This window comes from Mycteria americana, chromosome 6 (genome assembly GCF_035582795.1).
Source record: "Mycteria americana isolate JAX WOST 10 ecotype Jacksonville Zoo and Gardens chromosome 6, USCA_MyAme_1.0, whole genome shotgun sequence".
Lineage (NCBI taxonomy): Eukaryota > Metazoa > Chordata > Aves > Ciconiiformes > Ciconiidae > Mycteria > Mycteria americana.
The window spans coordinates 28,902,030-28,920,978 of NC_134370.1; the positions used below are offsets into that span (position 1 = coordinate 28,902,030).

At 41.1% G+C, this 18,949-nt stretch overlaps 1 protein-coding gene across 4 annotated transcripts in view; it reads left to right on the forward strand.

The window, feature by feature from the left end:
- Positions 1-470: 470 nt before the first annotated feature.
- The window catches only part of LOC142411361 (L-threonine ammonia-lyase-like), a 31,052-nt gene continuing 12,573 nt past the window's right edge, over positions 471-18,949 (forward strand). The window contains exons 1-6 of one of the 4 annotated variants that reach the window (XM_075505189.1): positions 471-693; positions 5,181-5,207; positions 8,309-8,651; positions 13,120-13,236; positions 14,122-14,363; positions 18,622-18,787. In XM_075505189.1, coding sequence (XP_075361304.1) covers positions 593-693; positions 5,181-5,207; positions 8,309-8,651; positions 13,120-13,236; positions 14,122-14,363; positions 18,622-18,787 — 996 coding nt within the window. In that variant the 5' untranslated portion in view covers positions 471-592. Of the gene's footprint in view, positions 888-5,180; positions 5,208-8,308; positions 8,652-13,119; positions 13,237-14,121; positions 14,364-18,621; positions 18,788-18,949 lie in introns of all 4 variants that reach the window. The other 3 variants (XM_075505187.1, XM_075505190.1, XM_075505188.1) reach the window with 3 other exon arrangements.

The window sequence follows — 18,949 nt, forward strand, 5'->3', positions numbered from 1 at the left end:
GATTTTTTATGTCTGTTGCTGCGGTCTTTTTCCCTAGATGGTCTTGTCTTTTCTGTCTGTATGATCTGGATATCTCTGTTTTTCTGCTGCAAGGACTTGGACCAAGAGAAGACCCAAATGAAGTAACGGTCTCCTCTGCGCCTCAGTCACGAAGACCCGTGTCCCTTGGTGCTGCCTTAAAAGATCCCTGCAGGTGACTCAACCACCACAAAAAGGGCATTTCTTTCTTGCTGCCTCTGCCTACCCAAGCGCATGCTGTTAAATCACGGGCCCTACAGCAGGTCTAGATCATGCTCCACAGCTAAGCAGTAAGTAACTAAAGCTTCGTGTGTCCTGCTAACAGAGCGTCACCCCAGCATAATCCAGGCCCTGAGTCAAATTGACAAGGACAGGTTGGCCTCTGAAATAATCTCTTTAAATAGCAGCAGCCATGTCTCTCAAAGGCACTTCCCTCCCCCAGCCAGCGCTGGAGAGCTGCTTACAGCACGTCGCCCACTATTTCCCACCCAGGCATTGCAGGGCTGGCACTTCTCACAGGCAAGTGTGTCCCCTGCCCGCAGTCTCCCAGCTTATCTTTGCACGAGGAATTACGATGAATTTTGCAGCACAGTTTCTCTACTCCAGGGTGTTAAAAAACAGAAGTCCCAGGGACCACTCCGGGGAAGATGAAGACTACGATCCTTTCTGGCAAAGGTTGGAGAATATTGCTGTCTGACTTAGAGCTAGAGTGCTCCTTTCTCCCCCTCAGGGGTCATGGTCAGCCCTCGGGGTCCACCCAGGGCCAGGCCCACGGACATGACAACCCCTGGACCCCTCCTGCCTCCTTACGGTGTCGTAGTTGGAGTTTTGCTTCACCTCGTTGTTTATTTAGTCGCTGTGCTGTATAGGTAATGCTTTCTTTTTCCTTTTCTTACTTCCTAAAAAAAAAGAAAAATGTTTGTAATTTTCCAATATCTCCCAGGGTTCTGTGGGTATGAGTTGCTTTTGGAGTCATCCATGAGAAGCAGCGGAGATTTGAATGCTTCAAGCGCGTGGAGTTCAGCTTTTTTATTTCTACATGGGTATGGTATTAGAAATAACCCTAGGCAGGCTGATGGACTGCCGAAAATTTATCTTGGGATAGCCTGTATCAGATCCTGTTATTACAGGTGTTCTGCGGTTGTCTCTGTTATGGTGCTTGTGGTCTTCTTGAATCCCTGTTTTCAGGCTTGGATGGTGCAGATGGAATTTAGGAGATGTCTGGTGCCCTTGCATAGCACCAGCTGGGGGACGTGCACCCGTATGGCAGGGTTGTGTTTGCACAACCTCGCTCTTAACCTTTTCCATAGTTGTTTTCTCCCCCAGTTTGGACGCTGCTAGCAAGATCACAACCTGGTGTTGCCAGATGTGGTATAAACAAGGGCAATTCTCATCTCCTGCATCCTGGCAGTATCACAGATGTTGGTAATATTTAAAACACAAACTGTTTCACTGGGCTCAATGCTGTTAATAAACCCTCATGGAACACCAAAGGGGAAGACAAGATCGCAGTTCTGCATTGAAAAAACGGCTCGCCCAAAGTCACACATGATGTGACATGTTCCGCAGCAAACTGCGAATCTTAAACCAGTCCTTTCATCACGGGACCACTCTTTCCTCTAGTTTGGGTTATGCTATTCATTTTTTATTACAAGTGAATTATGGAGATGTGTTAATCACCAGAGAACCTCTAAACTCAGAATACATTTAACTTAAAGAGGAAAAAAGTTTAATTACTTACAGTTTTAACTGCCAAACTGTGTGCAGTGTTTGATAGTGATCGTTTGACATTCACAGCTGTGAACGTCCTGTAAGAACTGCTTGGAGGGATGGGTCTGCTTGAGGGACACTTGGAAGGTGTTGAAGCAGAGGTAACCAAGAAGGGTGACCTTCCAAGTTCTTCTTGCTTTCAGATTACTTTTTCTCATGTTTCCTATTTAGCAGCTGACACCCAGCTGCCATTGCCAGCAGCAAGCAATGACATTTCAGTAGTGTGTACAGAAGACTGGCAACGGATTATGACCACAGATGAAGGCAGATATAGTACTAGGCTCAGGCTCTGGTAAATCTGACTTACTGAAAGTAAGGAGATATTTTATCAGAAGTGATAATGCAGCTTGGTTGTTCTCTGCATGAGCCTGAGCTTTCTTTGCATTTTTTGCTGGTGTAACAGCACACGGTTTTGTCAGACCTATATATAGTGAGTAGAGTTATAAATGCCTGGTCAATCTCAAGGCTTGGTTATTACGTACCTACCTATGCTGGATGGTCACAGTGCGTACATTTGTGTCATACAGGCTAGTAACTAAGCCCTGATCTCTTCGTCTTTAAGACATTCTGATAAGTAGCCCTGCGACAAACTTCCTGCGGGAGTCTTAGGCAAGTCATTCAATCTGTCTGTGCCCCAGTTTCTATCAATAAGTTGAGCTAGTATTTACTGAACTTGTCTTTCTGTTTAGGGGAAGATGTTGGCGATCCCTATGTGATTTAGGAACAATCACTTTGCGTAGGGTTTGGGTATCTAAATGTCAGAGATGCATTTTAAATTTCCATTCTGTAATTGCCACTAGTCGGAGTGATACAGTCTCAAATGGGTGTTTCTAAGTCCTAGTGTTATACAAAATAATGATGATTTGAGAAAGTAACGTTTGAGTGCAGTATTGTCTTTGATCTGTTTTAACTGTATTGTCAAAGAGAGATCTAGCGTGTTCCTTCCCCATGCCTGGGGGACTTTACTTGTCACCCTGTAGCCCTGCGGAGGACGCTCAGACGCTATACAGTGCAGTAACCTGGAATTCCTAGTGGTGGATGACATCTGTTATCATGCTACTTGCCATTTGTATCTCAGCAAGCCTCAATCTTTCTGTCATTTCTCTTTCGTAAAGACCTGCTTGTACAAGCTGCTGAGATGCTTTTAAGAATTGGCGCTATTGCAGCATTTGGATGTGTTTGGGAAGGGGGGGAAAAAAAGTAGAAGAGGAATTGGGATGGAACAGGAATGTTTAGGAGCTATTGGGAAAGGGGATTGCAACAAATGGGGAAGGTATCAGAGGGCTGTGGAAGACTCAGGCATCCGGAAGGGTCAGAGGAGACAGGGCTGGGGACATGGAATAAGAAGGATTAATGGAGCTGGGGAGGTTCTGGGTAAAGAGGGATTTGGAGGAGGGAAAGGGCCCTCTCTGTCATATCCTGGGATTACCTCTTTCTGACTCCTTTGAGAGGAGATCCCAGCCCTAGTCACATCTCAGTCACAAGCCGAGCAGACTGCTACCTGCAGTGGGCTGCTCCCCCCGCCTCACCCCCCCAGTACATGACCCATCTCTGCTCAACACTTTGAGGAACGAGGCAGAAGTGACTTTAAAGGGGTCACTTTTTGCTGTAATAAATATTCCGAACTTGCAGGCATAAGATCTGAGCCCATTTACCCAGAAAGCAGGTAAGTATGTCTAAAACTGTATCTTACCAATGTCTGTTGCTCAGCGTGGTCCAGGAAGGTGTTCAGGGAGCCTGAAGATGATGGCAGCATATAGATATGAGCTTAAGAAACCCCTACCCAGAAGACATCCAAAAGGAATGAAATAAAAAATCCACATATAGAGAATATGTGCATATGTGTGTATGTGTGCTGAAGAGTTAATTGCAGGCTAGCCCCAATTCATTGGGATGGTTTGAAGTGGTATTCAAGCTTAACACATTGCCAGTTTGCACGATGTCACTGATCAGTCCAAGGTAGGTATTGGAGTTTGAAATTCTTCTCATGGCATAGACCTATAAGGATGCTAAAATACTTCACAGAACTTGTACCATACTGTCAGTCCTTCCTCACGGCGAGTGTGTATCATTGTGAATGCAGATGATAAAATCTGCTGTAGAAATGACAAAGAAATGCTGAGTTTTCAGGCTTATACTAACATTTCCTTGTTTCCTTTTGTGACACTTGAACTTCTATCTGTGAAGAATTCCCACAGTAACATGGGAATGTATGTCCATAATTCCAACTTCATTTCTGCCTCAGAATGTGTTGTCGTGACTCATTTTGTAAGAGGTGTAAAAGCTGCCAAATGCTGACATTGGGTACGTCTGCAAATCAAAATGGCAACACTGGGTCAGACCAAAGAGCAGTCTACCTCTGTGTCTTCTCTGTAGTGGTGGCCAGTAACAGGAGCTTGGAGAAAAATAAAAGCCACCTAAGACGCTTTATCTCATATGCTTTCGTGGAGTCTGCCAAGGAAGTGCTTAGGGGCTTCCTGAATCACAGATTGCTTCTTGAATGACGTATTTATTGGTCGCTATTAGACCTACTTCCATATAGTTGCACAATTTCTTTAGGAACCCATTTATACCATTGTCCTTCATAGCATCCTGTGGCAATGAGTTCTGCGAGCTAATTATTTTCTGTAAGAAGGGGACTTCTAAATTTTCTATCTGATACTTCCATGTGTTCTCCCCCTAACATTTATACTGGGAGAAACAGCAACTAATCCTTCCCAGTTTGCTATTTCCCGGACGTCCGTGACACTGTAGATTTTTTGCTCCTTCAGTTTTAGAAGCTGAAGAGATCCAGTATATCAGTTTAATCTGTTTAGTCCGTTTCACGGATCCTGAGGAAGGCGATCTGCATGTGCTTCATCTGATGGGGACATGTAATTGTGCCATCACTGCAGGATAACTGCCTGGGCATTTCTTTCTCCTTGTAACGAAGGCAACAGTTGTGGTCTTTAGGTATAGGTCTTTTTATTTTTATATATAAAAATATGTATATATATACATATTTATGTATGTGTATATAAATAAAAATAAAAATATGTATATATATGCACACGCACTACTGCATTTTATCTCCCCAAATTATTTTTGTTGGTTTTATTAATTCCTTAGTTTATGAATATTACTATTTTTCCAAACTTGTTTTACCCAGTGCTATTTAACTTGATGAAAATTATCAGTATATTCAAAAAAACAAATTGGAAACAGAAAAAATATTCATTCCGAGTTGTTGCTTTTTATCATTGTAAGAGTACATTTCGACACACACTGCCTTTGCATTGGCTTTAAGACTTTAAACTATGTAAAGCTATCTGCTTAAACAAATGATATTTTTTCCAGCTCCTTAATTATTCATGGAATGTCTGCATACGGATCTTCTCTTTTATTTTTTGCAGTTATGCTGAGCAGCTGTTCTTGAAAAAGTAGGTTTATAAACTGTATTTTCATGTTTGCTTTTACTAATCACTTTGAAGGTAAAATGTCGTAATTTATAACCATGTAACAAAGCTTGCCAGCTGGATGTTTGTTTCATGGCTGGAAATAAACAGACTTTTTAATGAAAACTTTGCTAGACAAACTCCAAAAAAGGAGAAGTGATCCATTTGAAAGGAGCAATACTTTATAATGCTGGCAGTTTGTATTTATATTGGCTCAGATTTTCGTCTGGTGGGCATGATCGCTAGAATAGGGGCCATATTTTGTTACTGTGCATGAGAAGTCACGTGCTGTCTTTTTGTGAGCACTTGCATGCTTCCCTGCCTGCTTTGACTGTTCCTGCAAAAGAAATTCATACTGAGGTGATCTCCACCAAGCATACGAACTGTGTTTGAGGAGAGAAATGCATCTGACCCAACAGGCTTATGAGTTGCCCGTTTGGGATGGATTATCAAACCTCAGCCCACTGTTTACCGTGGGAGTTTGAGAGCTCGCAGTGGGTCTGTGGCACACCCAGATGGGTTCAATAGGGAAAAATGCCATTCGCTAATGTAAATGAAAAATATGTACATAGAAGGAGAATAAAAATTCGTCTGAAATAAATATATACAACACATGCATATACAATAGCATGATGATATTTCTTTGGTAATGATGCTGCTGACCTTTCAGATGCAAACGGATTATAGTTTCCATGTTAAATGTTGAGATGGTAATGTTTCAGATGTGCTTTAAACCTTTCTCAAGCTTGAAAAGCCTACGCATATTTTTACAGCTGTTTGACTTCTGTTCTTTTTTCCAGTGGTCATAAGGTGTTGTCTCCATCAGGGTCCTGAACAGATATTCACTGTTCATGAGAGCAGTGCCGCAGATGCAGGACTGAGAATCTGATTTACTTCCCTCCTTTGTTCTGCCAAAAAGAGGAAACCCAAAGTAGGGCCAAACATCAGTATCCCATTTTGGTCTTTCTATTTGCAGATAAAAATATTTGATGGCACTAGCGTGGTGAGGCATTACCCTGTAGTTTGTACTTTCTAGCAGAATCCCAGTTCATCAGTGGACTTTTTGTGGTCATCTTTGGCTGGGTTTTTTTATGGACTTTTTGTAGTTGATTGCAATAGATTGCAACAGGAAAAAGTGTGAATTTATCTCCTATCTCAAATGCCAGTCAGTAAAAAAAATTTTGACCTAGAAAAATCACAAATTTTTGATCTACCCCTATGTTTTACCCTATATATACACCCTTTTAACCCATTGCCAGTGCAAGAAATATCATTCATTGCTAATGCTTGCTAAACATTTTAGATAATATGTTTATAGAGATGAGATGTATATGTTCGTCTCTTTCTGGAGTAGTTATGGGCTACTGTGATATGGAAAATGTTTTTTTTGTGGGGAGGTAGGGAATGAACTCTTAACAGCAATGTGGCCTCTTAGATGATGATAGCTGTTGTTTATGCCAGGGGCTGTGCTGTAACAAGTTCACCGGGAGACAGTCTGATCTGATTCTCGTCTTTGCACTAAGCTAACTAATACGCATGAGAACTAACGCTGGAAGCTTAACATCTTTATGAAATGTTCCAACCCTCTAACCCCAAAGGAGCAGAAATGCAGAAAAGTGTGGAATAGAGCTACTTGATAAGCTATTTAATTTGAAGGCAGAATGCCTGCTGTTTGGGTGTATCAGCTTTAAGATATGGTATTGGGAAAATATTTTAAATCACAAGTTTCAACACAAGCAAGTTACAAATGTGTAAATATTTTATTTCTTTATCTTAGAAAATTAGTGTTGATCTCATTAATTTTGGAGAGAGAAGACCATGCTACAAAAATTGTCCTTTTTTGTCTCCTGTGAGGATATACAGAATGATTGATGCTACTGGTGTATTACTTGATTCAAATAACAATATGGGCAACATAAAAGGTTTTGTTATGTGAAGTCCTCAGTGGAACAATTGGAATTGTAATAGGAAAGGACCACAAAGAAAATGGATGACACTGCCAAAAGTGGGGCAATTGCCCAAAACGCAGCTATTTCTAAATATTTTAAAATTATTTTTGGAAATGATTACAAGGCATATTACAGTGCTGGTCGCTGCTGTAAAACTAGGGCAACATTTGCTTTAGCTAGCCCTGCTGATGAATAACTGGATAACTTAAATCTAAATTATTTTGTGAAAATGGTAAATATTTTTTGTTGGAGATGATGCTGAAATCTCTGACATAATTTAACATGTATATTTTTTAGAAAACCCTTTCTTCCAAATAGATTAACATTAAGTCCTTTGTGTAGAGGGGCTTATACCATCTGTGTAATCATAGCCACAGACCAGGGGTGATATCAGCTCTTTTCCAAATCACTGGTCTTCTGCTTAATGCTCCTTTTTCCCCACATTATTCTCCAATTCCAAGAATTCCTATCACGGTGTCGTCTGATCTACAGGTTTTTTTATCTATGAAGTATTAACTCGCATATCAGGAGATCTAGTTCTTTAGCTCTGTGGTAGGATATAATTGTTATCTCTTATCAAAGTAATTTCCTTCCCATCACGAGGCACTTGATGACTGTCAAGCGTATGCTGTGCAAGTATGCAAGAGCAGAGAAGCAGACCTCTTGTGTACAACGTAATGACATTTGTTACTGCTATTAATAGTATTAGGGAACGCTCTATTTGCCTAATCAGCAGCTATTTGCCTTTTTTGAAAAACATGGAGTTGCATACGGCAAATACAATTCCAGTTATTCCAAAATTTCTGGAAGCACTGAGTTGGGATCGTTGCCGATTGAGATTGAATACTGAGGGAGGTCTGGCTGCCCAGACAGCACAGATTATATCTTTCTCATTTTCTTGGGTATGACAGTTTCCCAGTTTGTCCACATGCCAGGTTATCTGTGGCTTTTTGAAAAGCTGGCTGGTTACCGTAGCTTTCAATCCACCTACAAGATAAGGTAATATGACAGTAATGATTCAGTCTGCCTATTTGAGGCTTGCAAAGAGCAACTGAGATGTGCATCCTTCTGAAATGCCAAATATCAAGCCTTTAATCATCCAAGCTTTCCTAACAAGTTTCTTTTATTTGTTTTTAGGGATGACAATAAAATAAAGAAACAAGATGGCCCAGCACTTTGTGATCTTCACTGTTGCAAGGATGGGCCTATAAGAAATGGCCTTATTGGGCAGAAGCAACCCTCTATCAACCCTGAGAGACTGAAAGATTTTGGTGAGGAGGATTACCTGAACGGGGATGTGAAGACCTGGGAAATGAAGATAGTGAGCCGTAATGAGGAGTTACTTAGGGATGCCCTTTCCCGCGTCCCTCAGTCAAGCAGTAGGACCAGCCTGTCAAGCTATAACAAGCTGATTCGATTTGAAGACATTAGTGCAGCAGCTTTCAAAATCCAGTGCGGCGTTCAGAAAACCCCCTGCATGGTAGGGAGTTTATATGGCTTTGCATTCTCTCAGTATTTCTTTAATTTTCTTTATAAAAGCTGATCAGAAACGAATGAAGAGTATGTGAGTTGCAGCAGATAGATCTGTGTAAGATGACTCATGTTCATATTAGTTGTTGATAACTGTCAATAAGCATTTTCTTCTTACCTGTTTACACTAACCTAAATCCTCAAAGATTGCAGTGACCTGTAAACAAAGGATAAACCACATTAGGCATAGACTTAACACACTGTGGTATTATGTTCCCAGTGAAAAACTCTTGCTACAAGGAACCTGAGTTGGAGACGGCGGACTATAACTCTTTGGGTAAGCAGTCTTGTGGGAGGGTCTGGTTTGGAACCAGCCCTCGTATTTGGAGAGCTTGAAGGTACAGATTTTCCTTCCTAGCCTGGCTAACCTGGCAAGGCTGAATATGTTCTGTAACCAGGTGGTTCTGCCACATGTGTCTTCAACAAAACGAGGACATTAAGATATGCACACACAAACATATGCACCTATCGATCAGTCTAGCTAGGAAAATGACTGAGACACTCCCATAAACGTACAAGCATTCGCTAAAGCATAAAAAAAGTACAGTGGCAAGCTATTTAGTTTGTCGTGTATTTCTACTGTTGGGAGCTCTTCGTGAAAGGTACTGTAGGCACTCTGTGGCTAATGTCTTTTCCTTGCAGTGTGTGAGAAGAGCGTCTTTGCCAAATGGCAATTCATAGCAGCAGCCCCAAATCGCGCTCTCAATGAATCCCTCCCTGTTGCTGACCCGGGGCACCCCGCCTGCCTCCCCAGCTGTGGATTGTCTTTCTGGCCTGCACAGGGAAAGGACCTTGCTGTCTGAGCCACCTCTTGGGGTTAACAGTCCCTGGAGCAAAGTGGTTGGGTCTGCAAGGCACAGCAGTTCTCCTGGTTCCCAGACGGTGCCTGCTGATCCAGAGACATCATAACTACTTTCGATGTTTGCGTTTTTTGGGGGTTTTTTTTAGCTAAGAGTTCCCAAAATAAGGATAGCTGTGGTTTTTGTAGCATACTACTGAAGAAGTTTGTCTTGTGGCAAAGGGCATGATACAAGACTGTTTGGGGCTGTAAGGTGGCACAAAAAACTTGCAGGGTAGCGTTGGCCGGAGGGCAGGGAGTCAAACCGGATGTATTTTGCATTCATATACTGCCTGTTCAGAGTGACTCGGGAGTAAACCATCCTGCCAGCTGTACCTGGATTTCCTTTCAGAGTGGAAAAGTTGGCTTGCTCGGGAAGGCGGTGGGGGGAGTGAGCAAACACATGTGCAGCACGGGTGGTCGGGGGGCCAGGGCCCGGGGGAACAGAGGCAGCATACCAAACTCTGCACATTGCAGCCTTTGTCACCAAAACTCTGACTGGCATGCTTGAGAGCACAGTCAGTACTCTAGACAGAAGTGTCAGTCTTCAGCGTTTGTGGAGAGACTGTCCCAGGAAAAGAAGATTTGCATTTATGTTGCAGGTAGTGAGCACTGCACTTCTCTGTAACTGACAACTCTGGTCATATCTGTTAGATGGGTTTAATCTTGCTGTACAAAGGTAGGTCTACGGGCAGGTAGAGGGAGAGTGTCAGGGCTTCATTTGGAAAGCAGAACTAGCTAGCTCCATACCCTTTGATAGCCTGGATCATCCCTTCCCTGCAGCTCATGGTGTCGTGCACTTCTGCCAAACTAGTGAAGTCTATTTCAGCCCCATCCCGTGAGCCATGTCCTTGCTCTCAACACATCCTAATGCAGGAAAAGGCCAGACTGCACCACTGGGTCCATCTTCTGCTCCTGCAGGCATCCATGTAATACAAAACTTTTCATAAACTCATCGTGCCCTGCTCACAAGTAGTTAAGCTCTCTTTGGCCAATTCACACCATTTGTTCTCAAACAGCTTTGCCCCTCAACTTAAATAGTTCTTTTCCTCTTGGGAAAAGTCCTTTTTCCTCCCTGGCAGATTTATGCAACATGGCTGTATCCCCTTTCTGCATTTACTGTGCCAAGCTAAACAGGCCAGCTTTCTTTAGTCTCTTTTTATGAATTATGTTTTGGGATTATCAGAATAGTGGAAGACCTATATCCCCACTTGTTTTAGTGTGAAAATAGCCCATGGCTGTTGCTATTCAAAGTAATGTTCCCGCAGAAGTAATTAGTTTCATGCACTGATTCAAAAGGAAAGCACTGAAAGCAGAGTGGTGTCAAGAAAAACACAGATAACCTGTATTTTAACTCATCGCTGAGAGGTGAGAGCCCCTTTCAGGGACATTTGTTTGGATTAAAAAAGTGAGCATGACTATAACCCATTCAGTTAATTGAACGGAGAAACACTTTGCAGGGTGATTCCTAATGTGCAGGTAAGACCATGGATGGAGCGTCCTGGATCCTTATGCAGGAGTTTGCCTGGAGCTGGGGTATGGCATCATGAATGACTGTAACAGATGTTATAGAGGTAGTGAGTATAGGAAAGCAAGGAATTAGCGTTAAATTGGGCACTTGATTTGATTACTGATGTAGGAACTTTAAGGGTTGTTTTGTGTTAGCTTTGTGGATGCCAAAGGGAGGCTGTGCTGTGTGTTGTACATTAGACGCAGGATCTGTAGTCCTCAGGTAAGATCATGGTGACAAAAGGGAAAACTTACAGGCTGGTTCGATGGGTCTTACAAAGTCACGCGTCAGGTCAGTACAGCTGAAAATAGCACTGACACCTGCTTTGTTAGAAGTCATTGCTATATTTAGGCTACATGGGAAAAAGCCTCAGTTAAAGGATGCAGAAAAGGATAACCTAAAGAGTTAAATATTGAGTATCAAAATTAAAGAAAAATCATAATAATATGAAATACACCACCTCTGTGGTAAAGAGTGACTTAATGACACATTTTTAAATGCAGGAGACTTAACAACTTTATAAAGTCCCAGGATTCATCTCCTTAAATCCTTTTTCTTATTGTTCACTCTAGAATTCAAGATTCTCTACAAAACCAAAAATGATAAAACTAGTATGGTATGGAAGAACTAGTAAAGTAGTGTTTCTTGTCTAGTGTTCTTGTTCTGTTTTGCGTAGGCATTCTCCATAGGTTAGGTTGTTTAGGATAGAAACTATTATCCTATTAGTGTACTAAGCACTTTCCATTCTTTCAGTTCTGCAGCCAGATTTGCAAAGGAGCAACAAGTGGTAGCTCCTATTGCAGGATTTTCAGAAGGAAAATAGAGAATCTGGCCCCACCTATGGGTGAGGAACTTAACATATGCTTGTAAATCCACTAAAAAGCCTTGAAACATTCCTCTGCAATATTTAGTTTAATTGTATACCTTAAAGCAAGTATCTGTTTCAGATAGATCTAGTTTATATAAATTCACTTTGAAAGTCCCATAGTCTGAAAAATGTCAGTACACATTACTATGTACACTATACACCATATGCATGACGCTGCCAGATACTTTTTGAGATAAATATTTAAAATATGTTGTCATGCTGTCTTTTAATCTATCTGTCTTTGTGACTTATCATAAATGAGGGCTGGATCCCCCTAAATCCCCAGGTCCTCATTTGCTTTGGCAGCCAATGGAAGAAACAGAGCCAATTACAAAATAGAGATGCAGTAAGCCTAGGGAACTGGAACCCACAGGTTTACTGCAGCTCTATTTCATAAGTTAACTTGTTTAAAACTCTTGTTTTAGATAATATGGCAATAGGAAATTAATATGGCGATGCACGCTGTGTCTTACTATAAAAATTGATATAGGTTTGCCATTTAAAAAACAAATTTAAAAAACATGCACTTGGACACTGCATCACATGTCCATTGCCCATTCCTCTCAGCTCAGGGGTCCTTTCTGTTCCAGACACTGAGCATTTTCAAACAGCTGCTCCTTACACTTGCAATCCTGGGAAATATTTTTTATTATTTCCATCATTCTTCAAATAAGAAATGTCTTTACTAATGTCGTTACTGGCCTTAGGATGCAAAATGAACAACATTCAGTAGTGAATCAGTGGCAGAAACCAGAGCAGAGTCATAATGGGACTCAAGGAGGAATTTTCTAACTGCTTTTGTATCTATTAGCAGATGACCTTATTTTTTGGGTATTCAGTATCCAGTTCTGGCAAGTGCTAAAATATCAGACCATAGGCTGGTTTTTGAAATAATTGAAAATACTTATTTTAATATCTGTATTTGAACAGTAAGACCAAAACAAGTGCTATTTTCAGAATTCATAATGGCATGGGGTACCTATTTCACTGCTGCGAGTTTGAGAATGACTTCCATAAACCAGAAGAATCTAGTAGGTAACAACACACTGTCAAGTATTTCTAAAGAAACAGATTATGAAATTTACTTTTTAGAGCTCATATATAGCAGTTGAATGCATGCCTCACCAGGGAGCTGATGGGGTGTGGAAGATATTTCTTAATTTTAAGAAATACATCCCCGTAATAACATTTCTATACTCCAGTATTCCAGGCTATCCAAGCAGTATGGAATGGACATCTACCTAAAGAAAGAGTTCCTCCAGTACACAGGATCTGTGAAGGAACGAGGTGTACTTTACCTTCTGACATCATTGCCTCAGGTATAACAAAACGTCAATGTTCAAAAAGAAATAGATTAGTTCTGCTTCACAAAAATGGAGTAGAATTAAAGATAATTTTACCCGTAATGTCCGTGGAATCGCAGTGTTTCTTGCCTTTTGAACGCTTGTGCTGCAGATAGGTCTGCAAGTATCTGAATGTCAAATACTTTACTACTTTATTTACGCTTGGCCGATCTGCTGGTGAAATGCTTAAAAAATATTTGAAAGAAAAGCTTGCAAAATGTAAACATCAGTGTTTTTCTGTGGCATTTAGATGAAAGTGTTTGTGTACTCTGGTTCTGACATGTTGAAACCACCAAACATTAAGTGATGATGAAATTGAGGTACAATGGGTGATGAGAAGGATCTAGATCACCAATTGATTTTGTAATGAATTTCAGTATCATTACATGAATAGCTTGTTTATCGTTTGTCATAGGAGGTTACTGAGTCTCTGCAGCAACAGTAATTATATATACTGATGCATGATACAGCAGCCCAGAAACAGTGGTTATTCCTGCACTTTTGTAATAATATGAATAAATCCTTCTATTAAAGGGAAACCTTAAATGAAATAATTTTACACAGGCAGGGAAGAGGGACCAGATATTGGCTCTTCTGGGATCAGCTGGAGTTTTGTAGCTAATTCCAATGGAACAAGAATTGAACCCAGAGGAGTGCAGGAACAGAGATTGATCTTGTCCTGTCTTAGCTCTGTGTGTAAGTCCCGAGATCACACCAGACATGCATATACTGTATCATAATGTCATAATATGATCAGCTAGTAGAGGAAAAGAAGGAAGTCAGACCATTAGAATGATCCAGGATCATATGGGACAACTTCGTGACACTATATAATGTGCAATAAGCAACCCTGTTTTTTAGGATCAGCAAAGAAAGGGGGTGATCGTGGCTTTGGACAGTAACTTTTCCATGGCTGTTGCTTACCACGCCTCAGAGCTCCGTATTCCAGTGTTTGTCATCATGTCAACCAGCACGTCCCCGGCCAGAGTGAAAATGTGCCGTGAGTACGGTGCCATGGTTATATCCTATGGCACTACAGCTAAGGATTCCCAGATGCACGCAAGAAGGTTGGCGCAGGAGAATGGTTACCTCTACCTCGAAGAGTAAGTGGAAAGTCAGGCTGATTATAGAAAGATTAGATTAGATACTTGCACAGCTCTGCAAAAACCATTAGTTTCATTTAAAATTTGATCACGGGTCATCAAAATGTTCCGATTACCTGGAGTATGGACAGTTACATATTCCCAGGCACAAATCATGAATCTTTCTATAACAGTGGGGAATGGAAACCAAAATGAAACACTCTTCCTTTCCCCCAAATTAGGCAAACTTCCTGATTAGGAATTATATGGGCTAGTATGATAATGGATATGTGTTAACTCTTTATGAACCCTGTCAGAAAGCATTAAGGCTAGCATTCATTTTTGGTCTCTCTGTTTGGAGTAAGGTGGGTAAAAGCTAATCTTTAATGCAAAGGATTCAGTGGCATAGTGTAGAGCAAGAGAAGATTAACGCTGTAAAATTTTCACATATCTGGTGTGAGTGACAAAACTGTGATTCTGCCTTGAAAAAAGATGACTAAGAAGCTACATCACACATATAATTAAAGTAGCTAAGAATGAGTATAAATTTTTTTGAGCTATTTGAGGTCATTGAACAAGCTGCATCTAATAAAAACATGATTAGAATAAAATAAGACAGGCAAAAATATTTAGAACTGATCCATTTTCCCTTTTTTTACTTTTTTCTCTGCAGTCTCTTCTGCCTTTCCCTGCCCTTTTCTATTTTTTTTTTTTTTTTTTTTTTTTTCCCAAGTAAGATTTCCAAAAGCGCGGAGGGGTGAATCATTAGCATGAGGTAGCCAGCAGTCCCTCTGATGCACTGAGCTGGAACATGACTCTTCCTCCCCACCGCCGCCTCTGTGCAGGCTTTATCTACCACTTCACGTTTGTACGGCACCTACTGCAGTGAGTGCCTGTTCCCCTTCAGCTCCTAGGCACTACTGCATTAAACATAGTAATAATGAGTAAGGTTGCTTGGAAAGAGGATCCCAGAATGAGCAGAATGGAGAAAGTCCTCACTTCTTTCCCAGCTGGTTTGTTGGGAAGGCAATATTAAAAACTGTACTCTTCAACTGCACTGTTAGCTCTGCTGACAGCAAGTGACCCACAGGGCTGGTTGGTGTGCCTTGCGTGTCACCATGGGCACAACCGTGTCCCAGACTGAGACTTTCAAAGAAACCCAAGGGAATGAGGTGCCCTAGATCCCACTGAATTTTAAACCCATTGAGGCTCTCTTTGAAAACCACAGCTTTCCATAAGTTTGTGATTTCCAAATTTCTGTCAGCCATTTTTCAATCAACGTGTTAACTCCCAGCTGACTTGCATCAGCTATCATATTTGCATGTAAGAACAAAATTATTTATTGTAATTTCATGTTTAATCTTTTCCTCCTCCCCAAATAATTATTTATGTTACATAAGGTAGATATTCTCCAGGTTCATGAAGCTCCAGGGATGACACATGTGAAGGACTTCAGCATCTAGCATTGAGGAACTCTAAATGTACACGTTACCATTAATAATATCAAAGCACTCTGATTTATTTCAGGCTTCATGTTACAAGTAACAGGTACTTCAGGTTACAAGAAACAGAGATATTCAATCTGTTACTATATTTAATTAAAACCTCGCAGATGCAATTTTTCACACTCTGGAGAAAACAAAACAGAAAAAAACCCACTACAATTGTGAGCCTTTTCATAATGGGATGCCTGAAACATATTTTGTTAGTTGTAGACCAGGAGAACTTTCCCAGAGAGACGTACGCATATATGGATAGCCAGTCGTCTTCAATGTGTGTCTGACACACATTCATCATCACTTGCCAAAGCTGTCTATAAAATGTCAGCCGATCTCCTGTTCTTTAGAATGGAACTTCTGAAATGTCTTTTTATTTCAGTTTAATTCTAGCTTGTGTAAAATCCCTAGCAATTTGGTCTCTGGATCTCCTCAACCAACAATTCATTCTTTTCTTCCTGAAGTAGACATTAGGTGACTGTCTTTGGTTTTACCTGCACAGGTAATGTCCTGTAGTTGGGTGTGTCAATGTCAGTTCTTCCCATTTCTTTAGTGCAATTAAAATACTGTGTTATGAAAATGATCATGCAAGAGTTCAATTAGAGGAAGGAAACTTTTTATCCAACTGCAACTTCCTGTGAAATTCCAGGAAGGAAATGTGATTTTTCAAGTTGGAATTCAATCATTAAGTCTACCTAATTGCTGCCTAGGTAACATGGGATTTTTAATAACTATAGGTGTTAAGGACCTCATTATAAATGCAATGTGAGTATTGCCAATAAGTAACACAGTACCTCTGGGATGATGTGAGGAAGATTGATTTGTTGAATCAGAGAGGTAAGAGTGCTACAGATTGAATTACACACCCTCCTTCCTTGAAAGTCCAGTTTTTTCTTGTGTAACTCCATACACAAATACTGATCAGACCGATCCTCGTTCATTTGTGATCTGGTTAGTCTGTTACTCTAGGAAAGACAGCCAATAGCTTCCGAGCCCTTGATTTGGAGAACAGGGGAACAGAGCTGCCATGTCAAAATTTCATTGACAAACTGAAGCCTGACAGCCCATCTTTGATGATATCGCACATTTCAGAAGGCAAATGGCCAGATTTCTAGCTCTGACTGAAAAATGCTTGTTTAAATCTACAATCTTTAGATTTATCTGCCCTTCTCCTTGATTTCCCTTTAATGGCATATGATACTGAAAGAGATATGTTTGCTTTCACGAAGCAAAAGTAATCAGTCACAGTGCAAATAAAACAACCCATTTTATCATAAAAAGCTGAAGGCTGCTCAGTGAACTGGTGTTCTAACTAGATGTTAGCAAGGAAAACATGATTATCTGAAACATTCATTCAAACTGCTAATAAATCTCCATGCCCAGAGCAGTCTCCTTCAGACAGAGTTTTCAGTTGTTAGAGAAGTTTTACTCATAAATTGAATATGCCAGGTCCTCATTCATTTTTGCAGTCCCCATGGTTTCCCCTGTAACCATGGCAGGGGTAGCTCCGCAAACTCAGTTCTAAATCTTATTTGCGAATAAGGCTCCAGAAGAATTGTTCAGGAGACCAGTGATATATTTTGTCACATATAAGAAAGAGGAGCGAGCTCCTTCAGTATTTTGATAAAGACAATAAATTCAAGGGTTCAGTTACCCATCCCACTATGATTTCTTGCCTTCGTCTTTAGCTGTGCTACAGGAGTGAAGGTTCACTCATCCCATCCTTTCTTGTGTAGTCATATAGACTCCCACCCTGAGGACTTTGCTGTGTTTTGCTATACATGTGAGGTAACTGCTCAAGAGGGTCTTGGTCTCCAGCTTGCAGGCGTTCTGTGCTCCTGTGCGGAGCCTCTCTGTGCATGTCTAACAGTAATAAAAGCATAGCTTCCTACTACCCAGATGTCCTGGGACAAGTAAATCAAGTGAAGTCATTGGATCTATAATTCTGTTTGCTTATCCGTTTGCCAGAAAAAGCAGAACATACAGGCATACAGAGGTCTCCTATTTTTTTTTTGTTCATATATCATTCTACGTTTACATCACTGCTAACTTTTACACAAAATGCAAACCAGCTTTTAGAAATAGATCCAAGTCAATCGTGTGACTGTACAGTGGACTTTTCTTCAGCCTTTTGACTCTGTTTGTCCCTATTCTGCTCATTATATTACCTTTGCCTGAAAGTGTTTTACCAGTGAGTATTTTGGCACGACTGAATGCTTCTCTTACCCTTCCAGAGTCTTCCAGACTAATGCGAAGGTATCAGATATTGGCCCTGGACTGTGGAAAGACTTAACTCAGTAGCAATCTGTTTGGTATTTGTGAGGTTGAATGCAGTGCTTAAATTTAATGAAAATCCCCGTTTATCACAAACACTAAATTCCACTTTTAAATAAAGAGAAGGAGATTTCCTTTTGAGGCTTTGCTTTTAGTTTGGACTGCAACATTTAAAATTTATGAAGCTGAAGGAAGTGATGGCAATGGAAACATGACTTCTGTCTCACCAGCTCTGTAAACACCTGATACTGGTTACAACAGAGCTAAGCGCACTTCAGCCTGAAGGCTGTTTGAGGGGCTTAAAATGGCACAAGTTTTCTCCCAGTAGGTAACAGCATGTGATGGTCTGTCTGATAGCAGTGTCCCTGTTGTACCGCCTCCTCCCCTTGCGCTGGTGATTTACTCGCGTATATCTTTTTCTGCTGAATGATGTTTTTAAAGTAGTAGATTGAAGTATTACTGCGTTGACAGCCGTGCACCCTGCTGAGCTGTGCCCTTCCTTCCCACAGGGAGGATAGTGCTGTCTACCTGTCGGGCCTGGGAACTGTGGGGCTGGAGGTGTACGAGCAGGTGCCAAAGCTGGACGCGGTGATTTTCCCTGCAGGAGGCCACTGTGGCTTGCTGGCAGGGTCGGCTGCTGCACTCAAACACCTCAACCCACATATTTCTGTAATTGTAAGTTTCCTTTCACCTATAAAGTGTTTCATTTTGGCAGCTTTCGCCACAGCTATTTTCAAAAGGCACTGGTATCTAGTGATACACTGGCAAGAGACTGCATATGCTGGGGACGGGGACTATCTGATCCTGTGGGCTTCACCTAGGAGAAGAGCCTTTGAG